Source organism: Rhinolophus ferrumequinum, chromosome 13 (assembly GCF_004115265.2).
Source record: "Rhinolophus ferrumequinum isolate MPI-CBG mRhiFer1 chromosome 13, mRhiFer1_v1.p, whole genome shotgun sequence".
NCBI lineage: Eukaryota > Metazoa > Chordata > Mammalia > Chiroptera > Rhinolophidae > Rhinolophus > Rhinolophus ferrumequinum.
Window position 1 is genome coordinate 65161286 of NC_046296.1, and position 23937 is coordinate 65185222.

At 42.6% G+C, this 23937-nt stretch overlaps 1 protein-coding gene and 1 pseudogene across 6 annotated transcripts in view; both read right to left on the reverse strand.

Annotated features, from left to right (window-relative positions):
- The window catches only part of ATP6V1C2 (ATPase H+ transporting V1 subunit C2), a 46140-nt gene extending 22488 nt beyond the window's left edge, over positions 1-23652 (reverse strand). For 2 of the 6 annotated variants that reach the window (XM_033124609.1, XM_033124606.1), the window contains exons 1-4: positions 23275-23642; positions 21923-22077; positions 20097-20164; positions 18-103 (exon numbers count right to left, since the gene is read on the reverse strand). In XM_033124609.1, the coding sequence (XP_032980500.1) occupies positions 18-103; positions 20097-20164; positions 21923-22051 (283 nt within the window). In that variant the 5' untranslated portion in view covers positions 22052-22077; positions 23275-23642. The other 4 variants (XM_033124608.1, XM_033124607.1, XM_033124611.1 and 1 more) reach the window with 4 other exon arrangements.
- Positions 3226-3337, reverse strand: LOC117033486 (uncharacterized; annotated as a pseudogene).
- Positions 23653-23937: the final 285 nt, after the last annotated feature.

The following is a 23937-nucleotide window of genomic DNA, read 5'->3' on the forward strand; positions in this document are numbered from 1 at the left end:
TCCCTCGAGCGACCTACCTCCGTTGGCCAGGAGGTTCTCCTGAACTTTCCCTTTGGCGTCTTCCATCACTTCCACCACGCTCTGGGCCATTCTCTTTATGAGGCTTTGGGAACAAAACAAAAGGCCGGTTAGGGTAGGAAACTCCCCTCAGAACATTCTCAAGCTCTGCTGGCAGGAGAAGGAATGGGTGCCACACTTTGGGGGAATAATTTGGCAACATGAGAAAGAGACTTAAAATGCTAGTAGCCCTTGAACCAGTATTTCTACTTCTGGGAAACTAGCTTAAGGAAATAGGGCAAACAGAAAAAGCTTTCTGAACAAAACGATGTTCTTTGCAGCACTGAGGCTGACAGCGAAAAATTGGAAACTACTGGAAGGTCAACAACAGGAGATTGTTCAAGTAAATAATGGAATATCCAGCTGAGGGTTTATTGGGCAGCCATTGAAAATAAGAATTTCTAAAATGGTGGAACAAGGCATGTATTATAATGTTACGTGGAAAACAAACAAGATACAAACTTATATAGAAAGTACGGATGCAACTATGTGAAAATGTTCTTCCTAGTTTACCTATTTTCTACTATAACCAGGTATTGCTTTTATAATTAGATAATTAACCCTTTTTCAGTCTCCAGAAAGTATCCTGAATGCTTCAGAAAGTATGAGAAAGGAAAAGTACGGGATTTGGAGGCAGAAGGACTCAAATTTGCAAGGCTCTGCCAATTACCAAGTATATGATTTTGTCCAAATTTATTTAATCTTTTTGAGCTTCAGTTATCTGTAAAATGGGGATGATACCCATTTTGCAGGATTATTATAAATACTAATATAACTAATCAGGCACTGAGCATCTAGTAACAAAGAGTGTACTCTGCTCCTGGAAGCTGATCAATTAAAAGCCAATTGGAAAACATGACAATCTAGGATCAAAGTCAAAAAGTTCTGATGATCCAAACAATTGCCTCAGTCCATTTGTCCAAATTCTCCTGGCTCCTAGGAAGGAGGTGGTGTTTGCAGGGAGGATGGATCAGGTCATTGATTTCCAAATGGAGAACATGGTCTTCTGCTGTTACAGGCACTGGCCATGTTGGCCACACCGAGCGTGGAGGCCAGAGGCGAGGGCAGGGAGGGCACTGAAAGACCCCAGATAAGGAAGAGAGCGAGGGAGGGAGGGAAGCCACTTGTTTTCCTATTATGGCATATTTCCAGACATTAACACTTCCACTGTATGTGATTGAGATTTTCTTTTAATAACACCTATCATTTAGTGGAGTCTACCAAGTGCCAAACAATCTATAATCATTATCTCATTTAATCCTCACCAAAATTCTCAAGATGTCTATTATGCCATTTTACAGATGGAGAGACTGAGGCCCAGAGAAGTAAGTTGCCCCTCCATCTAGTCCCACCCATCAGGTTCATGGGTGGACTCCAAAGCTATTGGCCACCAGGCCACACTGCTATCTTTACAGTCACTATGGCCCATCCTCGGCTTAAATCTCAACACATGTGTTGGCATTTCTTAGAATAGTAGTTCTGCGTCTTACTAATTATAACTTGAGCAAGTTACCTAACTAATCCCATTTATTTCCCCAGCTGTAAAACGGGGGTGATACTGCTCATCTCACGTGGTTATTTGTGGAGTTTGGTGCGATGCATGTAAAGTGCCAGGCCTGGGAGTTTGGGGCAGAAATCTTCAGATGTGCTCTTGGCAGCCTGGTGGAGGAGAACACCATCCTGGCTCTCTACCCTCCGGCTCATGGGTAGATTAGGCAGGAGATGGGGTGGGTTGGGGGAGAGTGAGTGTGGTTCCCTTCCAGTTCCTGTAACCCAACTCCTCTCATCCCCTCTGGCCCTCCAGCCTAGGGGTGTGACACCACCTGTCCACCTGCCTGAGTTCTGGTACCACCCCCCTGTGGTTCTCCTACAGCCCCACACAACAGTCTGGCCCTCCTCAAATTATCCTAATGAGTGGGTCTTCTGTTATCTGCTAGAACCCTGACTTGATAGATAAATTCATTCATTCATTCACTTATTCTTTTAGCAAATTCCATATAGGAGGCACCTGTGTGCCAAGCAGGATTCAGTGTTGAGAACAGAACCAAGTCCCTGCTCTCAGAGTGTTTATTGTACTGCTGTCAGTGGCTCCTCTTTATCAATATTATAGTGACACATGCAAGTCACTGTCTCCTATTGCCATACCCCCTGTAATACTTTGAGTAATTATTTGTTTACATGAAGGTAGTAGTAAGTCCAGCCCCTACCACAATGCCTGATGTACAACTGCTGCTCAGGAAATGTTTGTTGAATGAATAAATGAACTCTGGTGCTCCACCTAAAATAACACACATGCTTCCTTCCTAACTGATCTAAAAACAGAACTCCTTGCTTTGTTAATGAAATGACTCTGCTGCTTCCAACTTTAGCCTTGATAGAGTTTTTAACTATAACAAGTATGGCCGCATGCCTGCCCTTAGGCATGTCCACCACTCCGAAACAACTCAGAATAATGTGGTCTGATGAGGCTTAACTGCTCGAAAAATCCCTTATTGCACAAAGCAAAAGTGGCCCTGACTTAGCTGTGATCACAGACTACAGTCACCAGCAAATTGTGATGTCACCGAATCACAACATCTTTGTCATTGGAAGCAAACTAAAAGTCCAAATGCTATTTTAAATTTACTTTTTTCACTTCATACGTCATTGTGAACACCTTTTCATGTCATCAGAATAGAGCTTCCTCACTGCTTTCATTTTCCTGTGTAGTATTTCCGTGCATGGCTGTATCATAACCAATTCCCTGTTGTTGGACATTTGGGTTGTTTCCGCTTTGACATGGTGTTGCAGTGATACACATATTTTGCCCACTTGTGCAGGTACATATGCAGAATAAGTTACTAAAGAGTAACTACTAGAATAAGGGTATAAACATGTACAATTTTAGCAAATAGGCCAAACTACCCTCCAGAGCCAGTGTACACTCCCACGAATGGTGGGTGTGAGTGTGCCCTTCTCCAAACCCTCAGCAACACCAGGCATCATCACCCTGTAATCTCTGCCAACCTGGTAGCTGAAAATGTATCTCGTGGTTGCTCTGACTTGCATCTCTTTGCTCATCAGTGAGGCTGGACGTCTTTTCATAGGTTTATTGACTCCACAAATGGCTGTTTCCTTCTGTGAATGGTGTGTTCATATCTTTTGCCAGTTTCTCTAACGATCTGTTCATTTTTTAAAAAAAAATTTACTTGTAACAGTTCTTAGGCGTCCCATTTTTAATTAGCAATAATTGCTCCTTGGATAAACCTCATTGGCTACGATACTGCCACCGCACAAAGCTAAGCTTCCCATTTTAAAGATGAAAACAATAAGATTTAGAGAGCCAAAAATCACTCTACCCAGGGTAACAAGTGTCAGAGCAGAAATCGATCCCCGAATCTATGTGACTCCAAATGCCACGCTCCTCAAAGCTCGTCTAAACTCTGGCACCTTCCTCTAAAACACTTGACAAAAACACCAGCCCATATGGGAAGATATATAAATCATATTTTTAATTAAAAAAGCAAATTGCAAACAGTATGTAATCTTGATAGGGGTGTTGATTATACTGATGTACCCAACAAAATTCATCAACCTGTTCATGTAAGATTGTACATTTCGCTGGATGTAAATTTTACATGAAAAAAAAATGTTTTACAGTAGATATGATCTTAATCAAGTGGCCAAAGGTAACATCATCAGTAATGGGAAAGATGACTGACGTGTGTTTCTGATGATGCACTGAGAAGAACATGGCCTCTCTCCTGTGGTATTTCTGCCAACGTGGGTAACCTGAATCTTATCACGAGGAAACATCAGATGAGTTGAAATTAAAAAGCATTTTACATAATAACAGACCTGTACTCTTCAAAAAGCACGATGTCATAAAAGTCAAAGAAAGCCCAAATAACTGTTCTAGTTTAAACAAGACGAAAGAGACATGACAATTAATTGTAAAAAACAGGGAGTCATCTCCATGTTTATCATCTGAGAAAATAGGAGATTTTCTTTGTTATTTATAAAGAAACCTGTTGAAATAATTGGTGACATCCAACTAAAATTGGTAGATTAAATAACAATTCTGTATTCCTGATTTTGATCATTGTACTAAGGTTGTATGAGAGAATGCCCTTGTTTTTAGATAATATACATAAAGGGACATCACATCTGCAATTCACTGTCAGAAGACAAGAAAAAGTGAGAGAGAGAGACAGAGAGAGAGAGAGAGACAGAGAGAGAGAAAGAAAGAGAGATTAAAGTAGACATGGTAACGGGAATATGGGAATTCTTTTCATAGTTTTGCAACTTTTCTTGAACTTTGAAATTAACTCAAAATAAAATGTTTAAAAATATTTAAGCATGTACAGTATATAATCCAACTTTAAAAAATTACGTCAGTATATACATAAATGAAAATCCTGACAGAAAGACACCAAACTTTTAACACTCCTTATCGTCACACATACAAGAATGCGGACTTTCCCTTTCTATGTATTTCTGTAATGTCATGTTTGAATTAATTAAGACATATTAGTACTTTTGTAGGTAAAAAGAAAAGAACAGGAACAAATAAATAATAAAAATAACATAATAAAATAATGAACAAAAAAACAAACAGCAGCATTATTTACAAGAGCCAAAAGGTGGAGGCCATCCAAGTGTCCATTGATGGATGAATGGAAAAACTAAATGTCGTACATTCATACAATGGACTATTATGCAGCCTTAAAAAGGAAGGAAAATTCTGGCACATGTTACAACACGAATGAACCTTGAAGTCATTATGCTAAGTGAAATAAATTAGTCACCAAGAAGAAAAATACTGACTGTACACAAAAAACAAACAAACAAAAAACAGGTTCTGTGGAAAGCAACCTCACGGGTGATCTGACCAGAATTTCCTAACTGGACAGTTCACCACGTGTGGTCATGCCCCAGGCACATAACTTTTTAGTAAAAAGTTTATCTCTGCCTTAAGCAAGTCCTGTCCATTGTTTTTGTGCATGTAGGTTAAGACACGTTTGAAATAAGCAGTAATCACCCTCAAGAGAATACATAATCTTAACTCCCTTTTAATCCAATCTCCACCCCCAAGAAAGCACATCATCTTAACTGTGGTGTAATCCCATCCCACATTGCTTCCTCCCACCTTCAGCTAATCTTCCTTATATTTCTTCCTTAATTTCATATGCATAAAAGAAACAGCAAAACTGCCATTCTCCAGAGCATTTGAGATCTTGCTCCCCACATGCGTCTTCAGTTTGGCTCAAATAAACTCTTACAGAAATTCTCAACAGGTTTGGACATTGCCTATGCCGACAGTATGATTCCATTTATATGTGGCATCTAGAGTCAAATTCTTAGAAACAAATACAGTGGTGGTTTCCAGGAGGTGGGGAAAGGAGGGAGAGCAGAGGTGGGATTTGAATTTTTAAAATAACCAGCATGTATTAATAATAATTTTTAAAAACAATGGTATTGCAAATAAACAAAGTAATAAGTAAATAAAAGAATAAGTCAAGAGTGTGTTACCTTGGGTCAGTCCATTAAGGTTTCTTTCAAGTTAATCTCCTTTATCTTGGCAGTCAAATGGGAAACTGAGTAAGATGGGGGCAGCTGGGTCTCCTACACCCAGTTGTTTTGTAGAGTGTGGTTATCAGGTTCCAAGTTTCTTAGTGCAAGTCTGTGACGCAACAGGAAAGAGATTTTCCCTCTTCCCTGGGTTTTCTGGATAATTCAGACAAAAGCAGGCTGAGGTAGGTCTCTTTTTTCAGAAGTTACCCCAAGTCAGGGAAGAGAGGGCCAACAGGTGACAGCTGGACTTTCCACAGGGTTTTAAAGCAAGAATAACAATAGTGTTTATCTAGTGAGCTGTTCTCAGAAAGGCACTTTGCATAATGTATCTGAATTCTCTTCACTAACAAGGGGAGGCCCCCAAGAACTGAGAAAACAGAGGATCAGAGAGGCCAAGAAACTTGACCAATATCCCTCCGCCGGTGGCCATGACATCAGCTAGTTCTGACCACTACCTTGCCTCTAAAGCAAGCCTCTGCCCACCACACCAGCTGCTCTCGGCCCACCAGGGGATAAGATATCCTGCTCTGGATAACCAAAACTCCAGGCACGGTTCTGTCCTCAGCATCTCAACGGAGGAGCCTGAACAGGCCCAGCCTCTTTCTGCAGTCACAGGAAAGAACCCTGAGCCCATGTGAGGCCCAGATACAGCCACCAGCTGGTAACTCAGGGAGCCCCTGGGCACTTCACCCTGTTCCTTTGTCTCTGTTTCCTCCTCACCAAGGGACAATGAAATCATCTCAAAATGCTTTGAAGCAAAGTCATCAGGAAAGTGACTGGAGAGCAATTCAGGCCACAGAGATACCATGCTTTAAATTTGGTCTTGCTTCTGGGAAACTGGAAGTTGCAATGGCTGATGTTTCCACCTTCAGAGGGGTTTCCCCCTGCATATTGTTTGTAGAGCCACTCAGCAAAATTACCCTTCTCACGCAAAACACAATTCGCTTTGTCAAGTTGGCATTATTCAGCTTGATTCACCCACATCATGGCATAGTATTTCTTGGCCCTCTTCAAAAGCCAGCTTATCCTCAGAGGAAAAGTGCCCGTAGGGGGCATGGACAGGGCAGGTTCCTTGTTCCGATGTGTTGCTTAAATGCTCTAGGGTCCTGTAGTCTTTTGGGGAAAACTAGGCAGTCCCCTAAGTGTCCAGCTTGGAAATGAAAAGGAGTAGCTCACATTCGTTTAAGTTTTGGAGAGTTGGCCAGAAAGTCAATCCACCTATCAGCCACTGGTCACTGTGCCCAATTGCAGAAGCTCCACTCACATGGAGCCCCGCCCCACTCACATGGAGCCCCGCCCCACTCACAGTGCATTTGCCGCCCCAGTGCACACAAGGTGAAGAGGGACCTCAGAGTTATGCAACCTGTAGCCTGCCCTCGGGGGATGAATGGGCAAAGGCCAGAACAAGCAAGTCCAAGTCACAAAAGTGGAACTACAAATGGCTGATAACACCAGAAAATATGTGTATACCCTTGCTGGTAATCCAAGAAATACACATTAAAACAATCACACACCATTTTCACTGTCAGGTAAATAAACAAAGTTTTTTCAAGGCACTAAACTGACCAGGGTATGATGAAATGGCACTTCCTTGAAACTTCATTGGAAAACAATTTAGCAATATGTACAAACAGTTTTAAATGTGTCCGTATCCTTTGAACCAGTAAATCCACTTGAGGAAATGCAACTTTAGGAGATAACCAAAAATGTAGACATAAAAAGAAAAAGAAATAGAAGATAAAGGGGGGAAAAAATAAAAACCAGAAAGAAAACAAACAAAAAAAGACAAAACTGTAGACAGATTTGTGCAAAGATGTTAACTGGATGTGCATTATAATAAAATGAAGTAGGTATTTTATTACCTTAAAAAATAAAATGAAAGTTCTCTCCCCCCCCATTTAAAAGACCCTTAACATTACTTTAGGGTTATGCCCAGGAAGTGCAACCATCATGGCATCTGCCCCCAGAATCATCGCAAGGGTCGCAGATGGAAGGGCCATTAGAGACCGAGGAGAGGTGGGGACTTGCTGCAGGTCACAAGGCCCCTTCGTAGCTGACCAGGGCTAAAACAAGGCCTCAGTATTTCCTGCCTCAATTTTAGAGCAATACATTGGATGTAATAGCGTACTGTTTTTCCATAAGACCTCTCCTCATGTAAATTCCTTGTCTGTTTCTGCTAAGAGAGTTCTTGTGAAATAAGAAAGCAACAGACTGCGCAGGCAAACATTTTCTCCACACTGTGAAAAAAGCTGGGACTTCACACCTGGTCGGTCCCCTCTAGGGCTCCATTAACACACATGTCATGGCAAATCTGTGTTTCTTTTCCTGGTTTATCTTAAAATGCCTGGCTTTACTTTTGCATGCAATGGCCACTCTAGGCAAATTCATAGAGTGTCTAATGACCAGGGGGATGGGAAGTGGGAGGCAACTGTTAATCGGTACAGGTTTTCTTTTTGAGATGACAGAGACGTTCTAGAAAGACTGGTGGTGGTGGTTGCATTACTTTATAAATATACTGGAGACCCATGAATTGCACATGTCAAAGGCGTGACTGTTATGCTGTGTGCAAGATATCTCAAGTAAAAAAACATATCCTGTGATAAGACAGGGGATTGCCTAATGGTGGCACTAAACCTTCTATTTTGAGATTTGGATCTTTGGTATAATTCCATTTAACAAGTGCTGGGACTTTTAACAAGGCTTGGGACGTTCAGAAAGTTTTTTCTCTTTTCTTTGCTTCTCTCCCCTCCCGCCGAAACTTAATAATTCTGTTTACTACACATTTACTATATATAACCAGTTTCAATGATTCTGTTACTTCAGCCATTCAGGCCTTGTGGCTTCGGAGAGGTTTTGCAGTTGTATGGGATCCACTCCTGGCTCCAACTTAAATCTACATATGCAAAGGTTGCCATAATAAACCATACTTTCCCCCACCCCAACAGACAAAGCTGAACACCATAGAAGATGCCCATTACAGACTGAAGCAATTTACATCCCTAGTTAGAAAATATAAAACTTCATTCAGAAGAAACAAAGACTCAGGGCAGTAGTTTCCAGCAGGCTCTGCCCAGCCGATCCTCCTCTTACTTTAATAAATCTTCCTTCTGTATTTCTACCTGCTTCGTGGATGCTTTCACACACAACATCCTGGCCTTACTCTCAGCTTCAAGGTGAAGACTCAGCCTGGAGGAGAATGTCAAGAGCAAGTCTGGCCCTTTATGCTAGATGTCATCCTCTTCTCCAAAGTCCCTTGACCCTGCTCCCTTCTTCTCCATTACCACCATATTTTATAGTTACAATAAGTTTACCCAAGCCCTTCCCTGGGCTCTGTCCCAGACCGGTCACGCCATCTTTCTCCAGTTTCCCTTCAACAGTCTCCTCTCTGCTTTGCCTGCCTCTTCCAATCTAGCCTCCTCCTGTCCATCCCTCCCACAGCAGCCAGAGGGATCGCTAAAAATACACATCTTAGCACGCCATTGTACTGTTTAAGCTATGCCAGTCATTTCCCAAGGTGTTCAAATATTGATGTTCAAATTCCTTAGCAGAGTTTACAAGGAACATCCCAGCCTGTCATTCTTCCTCTTTCTCCAGCCCCTCACCCCACCTTTTCTGTCCCACACCAGCCATCCAGAGCCACCTGGAATATCCCAAGCTACCTGGATGCTATTCACCCTTTATAAGAAGCCAAGTACCTCTGCCTCAAGGCAAGTCACCCCTAACGAATACAATAGTGTTGGATAACACCCCCACTCGATACATGTGGCTTCTTGCATTCAACATAAACATACTGAGTGCCCAGTACATATCAGGCAATGTTATGGGGAGACCAGAGCGAACAAAGCTGGACAAGGGCCTTAAAACGTGAAACAGGACATCAGTCTGCTGCTCCTGCTTCACTCAGTGTCACCCAGTATTGATTGCCTCATCTACCTCAACTCCCAGAATGTGAACTTTTCAAAGAATGAACATTTGCTTTTTTTAAAAAAAAAAAATCTCAGTGTTCCCTATGTCTTCAAAATAGTCAGTATTCAACGCAGCTATGATATCAGGCTTAGTCCATGGCAAGGGGCGAGGCCTGCGACCCCATACTTTAGAGGGTCCTAACTGTGGCCCTCCCCCAAGCCACGTCCATCCCATAGGATCAGGAAGCAATCCACAGGTTTGAGGGTCGAAGGGGATATGTGAACTAACACTTTGGGTACCCAGGATCTTAGCTGCATTTACCTGAGAGAAATGAAAACATATATCAAAACAAAGAGTGTACATGAGTATTCAGCTTTATTTTTCATAGTACAAAACTACAAACCATCTAAATGTCCCCCAACAGGTGAATGGAGAAGCAAACTGAGGCTTACATGTAAAATGGAATACTACTCAGCAGGAAAAAAATGACTATTAATATATATACACCACAACATGGATAAATCTCAAATAATGATGGAAAAAAAAGGGTGCATACTATGTCATTCCATTTACATAAAAGTTCTAAAAATGCAATCTGATAGTAACAGAAGCAGATCAGTGTTGAAGGAGGTGCAGGAAGAAATTCATTACAAAAAGGTAGAAGGGAATTTGGGGGTAATGAATACGGTCACTATGTTGACTATGCTGGTAAGTTCATGTATATATGTCAAAACTCACCAATCAAATTGTACCCCTTCAAATTTTGCCATTTATTGCATGTCATTTATGTTTAAATAAAGCAATTTTTTAAGAAAAGCTTACACTACAATGAGGTAGCATTTCTTACCTATTGAGTTGGTAAAATCCTCCAAATTTGACAACACTCTTCATTAGAAAGGTTATAGGAAATGCAGACTCTCCTTCATTGTTGATGTAAATGCAAAATGGTCAAGCCAGAGAAATCTGGCAAACATCCATCAACATTACAAAGGCATATAACTCCTAGACCCAGCAATTTGCTTCTGAGAATTCATCCTGCAACTACACCACACTTACTCTTACACGTGCAAAGTGACCATGGAGGTGCAAGATTACACGTGCAGCATGGTTGGTAACACCTCCCTGTCGCGTAAAAATAAATAAGCCAAGTGTACGTCTCCGGGGCTGCTTAATGAACTATGGTAGTTCCCCACGTGGGACGCAAGGTAGCTAAAAGGCCAGAAAGCTCTTTATGTACCCCAATGGAAGAAATCTCCCAGGATATAGTATTAAGTGAAAAAGAAGCAAGATGCTCAAGAGCACCTGTGGATTACTACTTTGTGTTTAAAAGGGGAAAAAACAAAAACATATACTGGAATTGTCTTGTGTTTGCATTAAGAAGCACCAGAAATGTATCCAAGCAACTCATAAAAGAAGTTTGCTATGGGGAGGGAGTCGGATGTGGGGAGACTTCTCATCGTACAGCCTTTTATATTGCTCTGCCCTTTGATGCATGTGAACGTATTACCTGTTCAAAAGGAAAAACACTTTATTATAAGCTTTTTAATTTAGAATCCCTGGCCTTGAAATTGATTTCTTAGACGTATGTTAGGATTAAATGGCACATGGCTGTGTAAAGCGCTTATCGAATGATAACAATGTGCCTCAAAGTCTCAACCCCACTGCCTCAGGCTCACCCTGAGCCCCCACTGAAATGCCAACGAGCAGACCCTACCCCAATTAGTCACCCTGGAGGTGGAACCCAAGGACCTGTACTTTTCTTAAAGTTCCCCAGGAGATCGTATGGACGCTAAAAGAGAAGGCCCACTGATGTGAGATGATGCACATGTATTCAGAAATTATTTCTTCAGCACCCACTATGAGCCAGGTCCTATTCTAGGAGTTGGGCATAGAAATACGGACCCTGTTTTCTTGGGGCTTATTGTCTACAAGACACAGACAAAGGCAAACAAGGAAAGTATTAAATAGTGGCATGTGGAACACAGAGAATCAAAACAGGGTGCCCTAGAGGGACCAGGCTGGCTAGTCTGGAGAGGTCTCTGGAGGAGGTGACATTTAAACTGAGATTGGGATGACACAAAGGAGCTCACCCTGCAAGGGTGGGGTGTGGGCGGGGCCTTTGGGAGCTCGAGCTGTGCACAGCCCAGGACAGATGGAGCCAGGGTAGTGGGAGGTGAGTGGGCCAGGGCTCAGTGAAGGAGGACACCTGTGGCCCGACCAGTGAGGGATCTGGATGCCACGGTCAAGAGTATGAGCTTTACACTGAAGCACTGAGAAGCCACGGGAGGGTTGCAAGCAAGAAACTCATGGGATTTTTAAGAACTCTGACTGCTGTGTGGAGAGTAGGGGAACAGAAGATGGATTAGGAGTCTATTGTAAAAATACAGGAACGTGATGAAGCTGGCAAGGAAGAAGGCAGAGTGCTGAGAAGAGGGCAGATACAGAGTGAGTTTTAGAGGTGGATCCCACAGGGCTTGATTCTTACTGGAGTGTCAAGGGGACAGTCAGGACGAAGGTGCCCAGACTGTTTGCTTGAGCACCGAGTGCGTGGGCTAAGGGAGCCTTTGCTGAGATGGGAAAGACCATGTAAAAGGAGAATGTACCCATGCAAGCAGTCAGTTGAAAATGATATTAATTTAGGACATGAAGCTATGCAAAGAAGGACCATGTAAGCTCTTGGAAAGCAGAACAGTCTAGACTGCTGCCATCGACTTCAGAGCCAATACAGAGTACGGAGCCAGCATGACTGGGCTGAGGTCTGGAGAGCAGTGGAGTTGGCCAAAGCCTACGATGGACTTGCCTTCAATGAAATCCAAGGAATTATTTTGTGAATTTCACAATGTTGCCTCAGGCTGGCCCTTACCCCATGCCTGCTGCACAGAAGCAGCCAGCTGACATTCCTTCCTTCCCTGCTTGCTGGACTTCTGGTTTGGTGAGAGCTGCTGGGAGTTTGGGCGGTGAGGTGGGGGTGGGGAGGGGGCCTGTCAGGTGCTGAGTCACCTAAGGCAAAGCAGAGACTGTCCCAGCAGGGCCTGAAAGAAGGGGTGAAGGCAAGGCAGGTGGGGGAGAAGCTAACTGCCATCTGCCAAGGACTTGTGACCAAGGAAGGGAGAGAAGCAGGTCGACCGGGTTAAGGCCTGACACGCATCAGCTATGTGACCTTGTACAAATGACTTAACTTTGTAAACGTGAGTATTCTCATTTATAACATGTGAACATTCACTCAGCAAACAGGGCAGTGGTAAAGATGTTATGAGGAAATGAAGAAACGGGTAGCACCTAATCCAGTGCCTGGCACACAATATGTGATTAATAAATAGCAGTTACCCAAACAGGAAAGTGACACCCATCACAGAGTATGGAACTCAAGACAGAAAACAATAAAAACAGAGGCACTAGAGAACATCAAGGAGGTCATAGAGCTTGACACATCCGATAGTAGCAGCAAAGCGCACACAGTATAAAAACATGGACATAACAGATGTGAAAACCATTGATAATGTCACTCCAGTGGACAAATCAGCTCTATACAATGAAAGGGAGTACACCCATCCCAGGTACCATGTGCCACTTAGACAAAGCAGCACTATATTAGGTCACAAAGAAAACCTCAAATACCCAAGGAAGAAATAGCACTTAGTTCATTCTCTAACAACAAAGCAATACAATTAGAAATGAAAAACAAAAACAGAAACAACCACCGAAAAAACTCAACCTTCCAGAAATTAAGAAAAAAACAACACTAAAAATTTGCAGAATATCTAGAAAACACTGATCATAAAAATTCCACATGTCAAAAGTTATATAATACTCAGAGAAAAGTTCATTGCTTTGAGCATTACAGAACAAAACTAACTTACTAAATAAATAAAGTAAGCAAGCAAGTATATAGCTCAGTATGTTTTATAGAGAAGAGCAAGAAAATAAACTCAAAGCAAGAGAAAGGAAATTGGGATAAATGCAGAAATTAAAAAATTTGCAATCAGAGAAGTCATCAAACTGATTTTAAAAACTTGAGAAAGAAGCTGCTTCTTTTAAACAAAGAATGAAATAGATTGGGTAGCCTAATCAAAGGAAATGAAACACCAAAAAAATGATAAATTAGCAGTGACAATTATAAAACCCACACAAATACATGTTGGTAAACTGTAGACAAATAATTTGGAAAAGTTGATGAAATGGAATATTTTCTAGGAAAATGAAATTTACCGAAATCAGCACTCTTCTTTGCCCCAAAGGAAAACTAAGAGACCAACAATACTGGAAAAGTTGTGAACAGAACTGCTCTGAAAAAAACTGCAAGTCCCAATACATCACGATGACTTATATTAAACTCTCCAGAACAGACATTCCATTGCCATATAAAGCAGCTATGCTCAGTTACAGTGCCAGGACCAGCACCTGGGGACTTGTAGAAATGCAGACTCCCAGGCCCCAGCTCAGACCTACTAAATCAGAAACTCTGGAGGTGGAGCCCAGTAATCCATGTTTTAACAAACCTTCCAGATGATTCTGAGGCACACTATAATTTGAGAGCCACTGATTTAAAGTGTTGGGAGATGCTATGCCAAGTGTGGTCTGCTGACCAGCAACACTAGAATCCCTGGGGAGCTTGTAAGAAATGCAGATTCCCAGGCTCGGCCCAGACCCAGAGTCAGAATCTGAATTTTATCAAGATCCCCAGGGGGATTCATGTGTGTTTGGGAAGCACTGTCTAGAGCTCTAGCCCAGTGTTATCCAATAGCAATGTAATAGAGCCACATATGTAATTAAAAATTTCTTGTAGCTACGCTGAAAAAAGTAAAAAGAGTAAAATTAATTTTAATAAGGTATTTTACATAGACCAATGTCCAAAATATTATTTCAACAGGTAATCAACATAAAAAATTTATTAATGAGATTTTACTTTTTTTTGTATAAAGCATTCGAAATCTGATAGGTGTTTTATACTCGTACACATCTTGATTCAAGCTAGCCATGTCAAGTGCTCAGAAGTCTATGTGGCTAGTGGATGCCATGTTGAACAGTGTAGAGAGCATAGAGAAAGAAGGAAAGCTTCCAAATCCTTTTGCAAAGCCATCATCTTTCTTACATTATTATGGCTTTTCTAATTTTGTGCTGTCACACAATAGACCACAATATTCATATTGTGGTTAAGAATGAGCACTCCAGAGCCCAACTCTCTGGTCTCTAACCTTAGCTTCATCATCAGTGCACATCTATGGGAGGTCACAGAGTGAGCCCTCAACAATGTTAACTAGCATTACGTTATGACGATCACATTATGATGTCAGTATTGTTATTCATGCATACTGAATGCAATATCTTAAAATATTAGCAAAAAGAGTTCAACACTCCAAGTAGGGTTTCTCCTTGGAATGCAAGGATGGTTCAGTAATTATATTTATTAATAAATACACCATATTAAGGCCAAAGGAAAAATAAAACATAGGAACAATTCATTACATGCCACAAAAGGAGTCTGAAAAAAAAATGCAATACTCATTCTAGATAAACTCCTAGTAAAACAGAAACAGATACTTCCTTAATGTGATAATATATATTTCAAAACAAGAGCCAAAATAATATTTAATGGCAAGACACTAGAATTATTCGACTTAAAGTCAGGAACAAGACTAAGAGGTCCAAGACCACCACTGATAAATTAAACATTTTTGGGGGGAAATATTAGCTGATACAATTCAGCAAGGGAAAGAAATGAGAGAAAATAGGGAGAAAGTATTGCTTATAGACAATATAATCACATGCCTAGAAAACCTTAGGATATAAGCTGAAGCACCATTAGAAATAATAAGGACATTCAGTAAGTTGGCAGATCATGAAGTTAATACATGAAAAGTTCTATTTACAAACAAAAAGCATTTAAAGAAAAGATCTCATTTATAATAGCAACAAAATAAAAAATGTAATACTTAGGGAAAAATCAATAAGATATTGTGCTGGACCTTTAGTGAATAAAACATTAAAGCTCTACTAGAGGAACAAAGAAAAAATTTAAGTCAATTGAAAAATGAGATGTGCTCATGGAAACACTCAGAATTATAACGATGTCAATACTCCCTAATTTTAGTGTAATCCCAAATGAATTATCAGTAGTATCTTTGCTCCAACTATGCGCCGGGTTCTGCCCTAGATACTTGGGATATATATTTACAAAAAAACTTGTGCTTAATGGAGTTCTCAAAATAAGGTAAATATTTGGACTGCATCATGAATGTATATGAGTGTATGTGTATCTTTTGTTTTGTTTTACCAGAGAAGGAACCATATGATACCCTAATAATGGTTCCCTTTAGGGAAAGGAATTGGGAGTAAAGTGGAACTATTTTCTTTTTTGTACCTTTTTATACCATTTGATATTTTTTAAATGTGTAAATATATTACTTTTTTTTAAATGTCAACAGTAATTATCTGAGCAATGAGTAACACATTTTCAAACGTCTGTATTTAAAAATACTATTAAGTGTTATCATAAATAATAGCAGTGATTGATGGTAGAGGCTGGGAGGGTGAAAGGAAGGAGGAAAAGGCCATTTGCTGGTTCATATAAAGCCCAGGACCCAAGTCCTGCTGGGCTGGTGGGAACCAGTTAGAGGCAGGGAGCTGCAGACAGACAGTCAATCCATTAACAGGCAAGTTGGTGAATCTGAATCAAGGGTCGATTCCCCCTCTGTCACCCCCAGCCCGTCCAGCTCTTTCTAGCAGCTTCTTTCTGGGCAGGTTTCTTCGTTTGGAACATGAAGGGGTTACATTAAATTTCTAAAGGCCTGTGCATCTCTAATATTCCAGAAATCTTTCTTCCATTCATTCATTCTGCTGGTCATTGAGGGCCTATAATGTTATAGGTTCTGGGTATCTCATTGTGCAAAAGACTGGCCTTTTGGAACTTACAGTTTGGTTGGGGAGACAGCTAAATAATCCCATAAGAAAATGTAAAAGTCCACTGTGGTGAGTGCTGTGAAGAAGGGGTCATACTCAGTTGTATCAGGAGAGGGTAAACCAGAAGATCTGAAGGCAGGGGAGTGGGAGGAGAGTCTGGGTGGGTGGGGGTAGATGATAATGGGGGTAAATGGGACATGAGGAAAGCCTGAAGCAGTCTTCAGAGAGAGCAGGAGAACAGCGAACACACAGTAGGACTACGAAGCAGTTTTGAGGAATCAAGAAATCACACAGCATACACAGGCATGCAACTGATATTTGTCTAATTAATCGCAGAAATGTCACACAGATAATCTCCACCTGATATTCTTGCAGGAACAGAGAAGTTTGGGTAATTTTTTAAAATTACACTTAGCTTCTCTTTAGAATGCCCTTAGGTGAACGGACTCCCTAAGATCTGCATGCCTGAGCAGACATCCACGCTCAGCTGTGTAATCTTTGATCGGCCAACCCTCAGTCAACTGCATGGAACCACGTGGGTTAAGAAAAGCTAACAGCTATTCCACAAGCCAGGGAATGCACTCAGGCACAAGTGACAGTCACCAATGTACCATAGAAGCCCATGAGGTGAACCTGAATGCCCGAGAGCCTGGTAATATTTCAACCAGCACCACAAAACTGGCTAAGATACAGTGAAGGACACCAATCACTGGGGGGAAAAGGTGTTGCCTTTTTAAAAGAGAAAGTCGTGTGTTTTCTCAAATATTACAGTGTAAATACAGACTAAATTAACAAAGACAGCATGGGAGAATAAATCAAAAATAAAGGTAAGTCTCCAGTAAGCAAACCCTGCCTTCCAGCTAACATGGAAAAACACTCTACTGCCCTGAGTAAATAAATAATAAAAGGATATGGAAACGATACACCTTGAAAACTCTTGTCCCTTCTCTATTCTCCTGGCCAGAAGCAGAGCTGACAGGTTTATGCTGCCCGGGTTACATAGTCAGCTAGCATTTATTTATCTAATAACACTTGAGTACTTTCCGAGAATCAGGTAGGGCATTTCAAAAACCTGAAGCCGGTCTCCTGATGTTATTAGTATATCCCATTATTTTACCCCAAGCTCCAGTATTAACTCCTAAGACTAGGTACCCTGACTCCTGAATTACATAAATAAACACTTGAAATAAGAATTGTGGGGCTCTCAGATCGCACCATTTTTCTCACTCCATCCCCACAGGAAGGCTTCCGAGAATATACATACAAGGAAAAATGAAACAATACACAGTAATTTTCATTCTTACCACACCTAGCCTATTAAAAAAAAAACCACTTTAATTCAAATAGGTCATATCTGTTTCACAATTATAGCCTTAACTTATTTGCTCACACATTTTCATATTATGTCTCAAGCAGGTGCTATCCCACCATCACAAGCAACTTATACAACAAACAGGTACAGAACAAAACACTAATGCTTACTGAAAAAAAAAAAAAACACAAAAGAAACAAAAGCGGAAGCAATAATCCAGGATCACAGAATTTTAGAGCTAGAGACTTTGCTGGATAAGAAAGAGGTTAAAGGACTTGTACTAGGGAAGAAAGTGGGTAGCAAAGAAAGGTCTAAAAAAGTCAGGAAAAATAAAATGCTAAGTAGCTGTCCTTTCTGCAGCAGGCCTAGGAATAATTCACACTTCTTATGCCAGCATGGTCACACCTCACTGCACAGCCTCATGCTGTGGTTTGTCTGGCTGAAAGCCCTCGTCAGCCTAGGGCAGTGGGCTGGCTTCCATGGTATCTGTCAGACCCACCTCCCCAGGGGGCACAACAGCCCAACAAACTAGCTATTTCGGGATCGAGCCGCTTTTTCGTGGACATTAATTTTTCACAGAGCACGTCCTGTGATAATACTGGATTTAAGATGATTTTATCCCCCTTCATTCTTCCCTGAAAGCACAGAGATGATCACTATTACCCCATTTTACAGATGAGAAAGCCATAGGTTAGTTCTCTTTCTGAAAGACTGTGAGCTGCAAACTACCTGGTGACGAGGACTGCCTTTATGCCGTTAGCCCAACATCCCACATAGAGCAAAACATTACTAACAAAGGATGATTTTTAGTCTTAGGCAACTGCACACAGAAAACCTAATTCCTGGCCCACGGGGCCCATCTGCGGGTCAGAAATCCTCAAAGTATGACCACTAGAACTCCTAATTATCCATTTTCCATAAAAAGGCATTTAAAAGGGCGGTAACAGCCATATCACCATTCCACTGACAAGAAAAAGTAGCACATGTCCACAGGCCCTGAAAATCTGAAACCCTGTACGAAAGCAGCGAAATCAAGCAGTTATTTCAGCAGGTGTATGATCTGATCCTTGAAGACTGTTTCCTCATCTATCTCATCAGCATTTTTTCAAAATCACTTGTTATACAACAGATTTTCATTTTCACGAAAATAAGGGATTATTATTATTTAAAAACTGCCTAATAAATTATGGCAAATCCATATGGAAAAATATTACAGTGAAATGGTTAATGGTGAGATGGAAAGAACAAGACATGAAGGGAAAAAAGCAAGTTACAAAACATGCATAACATGTTATCACCTTTGTTAATATACGTATGCATAAATAATATTTATGTGTAGGAAAATTGGATATACACAGTACAAATATAACAAGCAGTTATCTCTAGGTGGCACAATTATGGGAGATTTGTATTTGCTTTTCCATGCTTTTCTATGATCTATAAATATTTGCAATGATTTTGTACCAGATTTGTAGTAATTTTTTAAAAAAAGATTTTCATACTCTAAAATATCCTCATACATTTTAGGTGGGATTGTAAATAAGGCCAGCTTCTGGGAGGGTAATTTGGACAGCTCTGTAACATTTCACATGCAAATACTCTTTCACTTAGCATTTGGACTTTTAATTATCCCACTCCTACATATGCACAAAGAAGTAAGGAAAAGGACTGTAATTATAGAGTGTCTGCAATAGCAAAAGACTAGAAAACTTAAATGTTTATCAATAGGGAAATTCAAATAAATGAAGGCAACATCTATTCAAGGTAATGCAGCCAGTAAAAAGAATGAGCAATTATGGACTGACATGAAACTATATCTAAGATACGTGACTAAGTGAAAAAAGCAAGAAGCAGAACACACATTATCATTTGTATAAAATGATTTCTAAGAACATATTCATCTCTACCTGTATGTGTACTGGCTGTCTCTGGAAGGCTCTCCTAGAAAATTATAATAATGTTGCCTCAAAAGAGGAGACATGAGGGAAGAGGAAAGAGGAACACAGATCAGAGGAGAACAGTTTTCGCTGCAGAGCCTTCCTTTTGCACTTTGAATTTGTTTCTGACGTGCATCTGTTACTCCAAAAACAAAAGCAAACAAAAAGCCTCGAAGGAAAACTGCACCAATTGATATTCAAAGTGTTTCAGCACCTTATGCAACAGTCCTCTTGGTTTGGAAAAATGCTGCCTCCAGCAAATAAAACTATGCAATGGACCCCGCATGTGGCTGTTTACCCAGTGTCCTCACAGGGACCAACCCTGTGGACCGAGTTTAGACAAGAATGTGCTCAGCCAAAGCAAGAGCTCTGTGTCATCTGACAACAGCGTCAAATTCTCACTTGTATGTAGTAAATAAGAAATATTTTACCTTTCAGCAAACGTATCGAGTTTCCCCAACTCATCAGAGAGGCCAACCAGGGAATCCAAGGTCCCCACCTAGAAAGATCATAAAGAAGTTAGAGGCTCACGTTTCGTGGCAGAGAAGTAAGGGTGCCTTTTCAACAACAGTACAAGGAATTCTGGAACTTCCATCTTGAGTTAGTTGTCCGTGGTCAATAGTCAAACTGGAAACTGGGAAGAGCTCTTAAGGGAAACCAGTGGATTGGGGATTTGTGTGTGTGTGTGTGTGTGTGTGTACTGGAGAAGCTGTCATATTTCTGTCTTTGGAAGAAGTGAGTACTATGTTGTGACCTGCCCGCAGATCATTTTTCTCTTTGAATGGTGGTCTGTTAGTCATGGATTAATCCCCATAGCCTAGGAGATATACCAGAAAGTAAGTTAAGGAAGTTATTTCTAAAAGCCTTTCTTCTCCAAGAGAGTCCCCAATCCCTTTCTCTGTTCTTTGAAGTCACTAACGATAACCTTGCTGGGGCAGAGGGCAGCGTTTTTCCCCTCCCATTTCATTTCATCATTCATGGAAGTCCTTTTCAGATTACTTACAAGGATCTGTTTCTTGGTGTGGAAATTATTACAGAGTCCAAAACTGTATTTAAAGGTCTATTCACAGAATCAGAAGGAAAACCTTGGTCCTCATGTTACTACCCACCAATCAGATATTAAAAAGAAATTAGGAAATTAGGAAACTTGGATATGTCTAGTAGGTGAAGTTGCTTCCTTTTAAGCAACTTGATTTTCAGCAACTTTGGGCAGGGGTGTCTTTTGTATCTTCGTACCCTCTAGTCTAGTGCACTGCCTCACACAGAGTAAACGATGAGTGGATGCTGACTGTCATGGCGTCCGTCACTGGACAGGGGCCCATGTGAAAAGTCAGCAAGATATGGGTTCAGAACCCAAGGCTGCCACTTACTGGTTCTACAGCCCTGGGCTCCTTTCTCAGGCCGTCCTGATCTATAATGTGGGACTTGTCGAAGATTCAAGATGATGTCTTTAAAGTGACTGACCATCAGCATAGTGCTTGATAAACGCTAACAACTCTAGTAGCATCACCAAGAACTGGGGCAGCTGACAGGGCAGCTTTTTAGGCAGAAGGGCAAACTGAGGTTTATATGGCAATTTGCTACAAGAGCTACCTCTGGGTGGTTAATGCCATCCCTCCAGCCCCACAACGCTTCCTCCCCTTGGAAACCTACAATCTTAGGAAGCACCACAAAAAGTCCATTCTGTTTGAAGTAAGAAGTTTGTGCCTTTCTGGCTCCTCTTTCATGTCTGTTTCATTTGAACTTTGTTCTCCACGGCAAGAGCCCTTAGACACTCATGCACTGTCAAATCTCTTTCTGCCATCTGCCCAGTTACCACTACGTCCCCTTCCTTCCTCTCTGTCAAAATCAGAAGGATCCTGGATTTCCTGCCCTGCTCCCCGTTCAAAAACACAATCAAGGCTGAAGCTCTCCAAGTCTGCACATGTAAACTATATCGTTGGTCTTCTTAGATGATGAAGACAAAACAGGAAGAATCCAAGAAACTCACAAGGACCCAAGTGCGTAAGATGCTCTTCGCACTTTTTGAAGACACTGCTACCCGCACCCTTCTCTCCCTGTTCATTCTGTCCTGTGGCTCTAGCTCCACAGGCGCCATGAGTAATTTGGGGCTGTGGCGTGAAGTCCCCCCGACCATCATTATCCCCACACTGATTCTCAGTGTTGCTGCCTTTGCCCTGTTCTTTTCTCCTTGGCTTCCCAGAAGGCACCACCCCCCTCAATCTGTCACCTCCTTCGTCCTCCCCATGAACTTTACCTTGAAGTCAGGAATCGCAAATTTGGTGTTATTAGACAGGTTGGACTTGGAGGTCACTGTGTTCATCCTCTCTAGAGCTTGTAAATTTTCCTTATCGCCAGGGGCAGAAATTAACCAAAACTCCGACATGTTTCCAGTCTTCTTTTATCCAGTTACTGACCAGAAGCACAGCCACACACACAAACAGAAACAGAAGTGTCAAATATCTTTACTTCTTCACCACGCCCGTCCCTCAGAATTAATCCTCTCCAGGATCTGTCACTTTTCCCAGTTCCCATTCTTGGCCCCTTTGACCTTCCAGTTCAGATTCCATAATTCCAAGGACACCCATTTGCACAAAGCTGATGGGTAATGTTATCTGCACTAGACCAGCCCTCGGGTCTTCACAAAGACTCCCAAACGTCCTCCTTCTGTGGGTTGTTCTGAGTGATTTTCAGGAAGAGAGGGGGTGGAGGAGAGAGCCTGCTTCCTTCTCCTTCCACTCTCCCACTCCAGAGAAAGACCCACACCCAACATCATAAAATGGGGGGGGGTAACAGTCTGCTAGGCGTGGGTGCCTTCTGGAATGATATTTTCCTCCCTCCCACGTTGCATCTTCTGGGATGCAGGATGGGGTGGAGGCAGGAAGGAGACAAGGGGGTGTTTTCATAATAGGCCGCCTGGGCAAACCCCAGCTCTTAATTTACCCACCTTGAGATGGGTGATAGCTTTAAAAATAGATTTCAGAAGATTCCTCTTTTTATAAAGTAAGAAGTAAAAAAAAGGGGGGGTGTTGGGAAGGGGGACAACTAAAGTCGCTTTTCCACAAGACTAGGTGTCCACTCTCCAGAGTGGGTCACTTGCTGGGCCCGTCAGGCAGTTTCTGTCCAGCATCTGCGGCCTCTAAAGTCGATCAATACCGCCCATTCAAACGTGTACACACGCACACCTTTCTTCCCTCCGCCTGTTTCTCCCTTCCCATTGCCTCCTCCAAAGTGTCTCCGGATAGCTAGGGGAAAAACTCAGGACAACAGCTAGAGACCCATCATGGAAGCTTTTCTTTTTGACTCCCATCTTACTCCAGTCTGAAATAATCTTAGTCCCTCCTAACCCCGCACGCACCGAACGCAGTTCCTTTCTGTCTTGTGGCCGGGGGAGAAACTGGCCCTGCGCACAACCTGGGGAGATGCCACCTGTCTGGCTCCGGGGAGGGCGCAGCGGAGGCGCCGGTTCCCTGGTTCCCACGGAGAAAGCGCAGATCAGGACGGCGCCTGAGTGGACCGAGAGGACGCGGGCGGCTCGCGATGGGCCCCTGGTCGCGGCGCGCGCGTGTCCCCCGGCCGCCTCGGGTCCCTGATCCCGCGCGTCCTTACCCGGAGCCAGGGAGCCAGGCGAGCAAGCTGCGGGTGGGCGCGGGGCCGGAGCGCACGGCCGGCTCCCGGGAGGCAGCGGCTTCTGCGCGGCGCCCCGCCCAGAGCTTTTATCTGAGCGGGAGGTGGCCCCCGCCCGCCAGGTATTTGCATACCGGCCGCCCGCCTCCCGCCGTCGCCGGACTGGGGGGCCTCCGGCCGTCCTGGGGGACAGCGGAAAGCGGACGCTGCCCCTCGGGTCTTGACAAAGACCCCAAAGACCCTCCCCGCGGAGCCCTGGTCCTGGCTGGGTGCTGGGGAGATCCGACGGAGTCTCCAGCCCCACCACGTTGCAGAGCAGACGGCACAGAAGACGACCGAGAGTAGCGGGAGAGGTGAAGTTCTTGGGACCCGGACACCCGCCTGCTGCCACGCTGCGTCGCCCTACCCCCCACCCCCACCCCACAGTGACAGGGGATGGAGGTCTCAGCAGAATCACCGAGAGACCGGACTGACCTATGGAAAACGACGCAACAGCTGCACAGGGTTTGGAACACACCTGGGCACAGGAACAGATCTTTCCGGCGACGTGGGCGTGTGCTGCCCTTGTTGTCCTGGAAACTCCCCGCTGCCGGAGGCGCCCACCTCACCTTTACCTCCTTCCAAGTTGCCCTGTATGGAGGGACT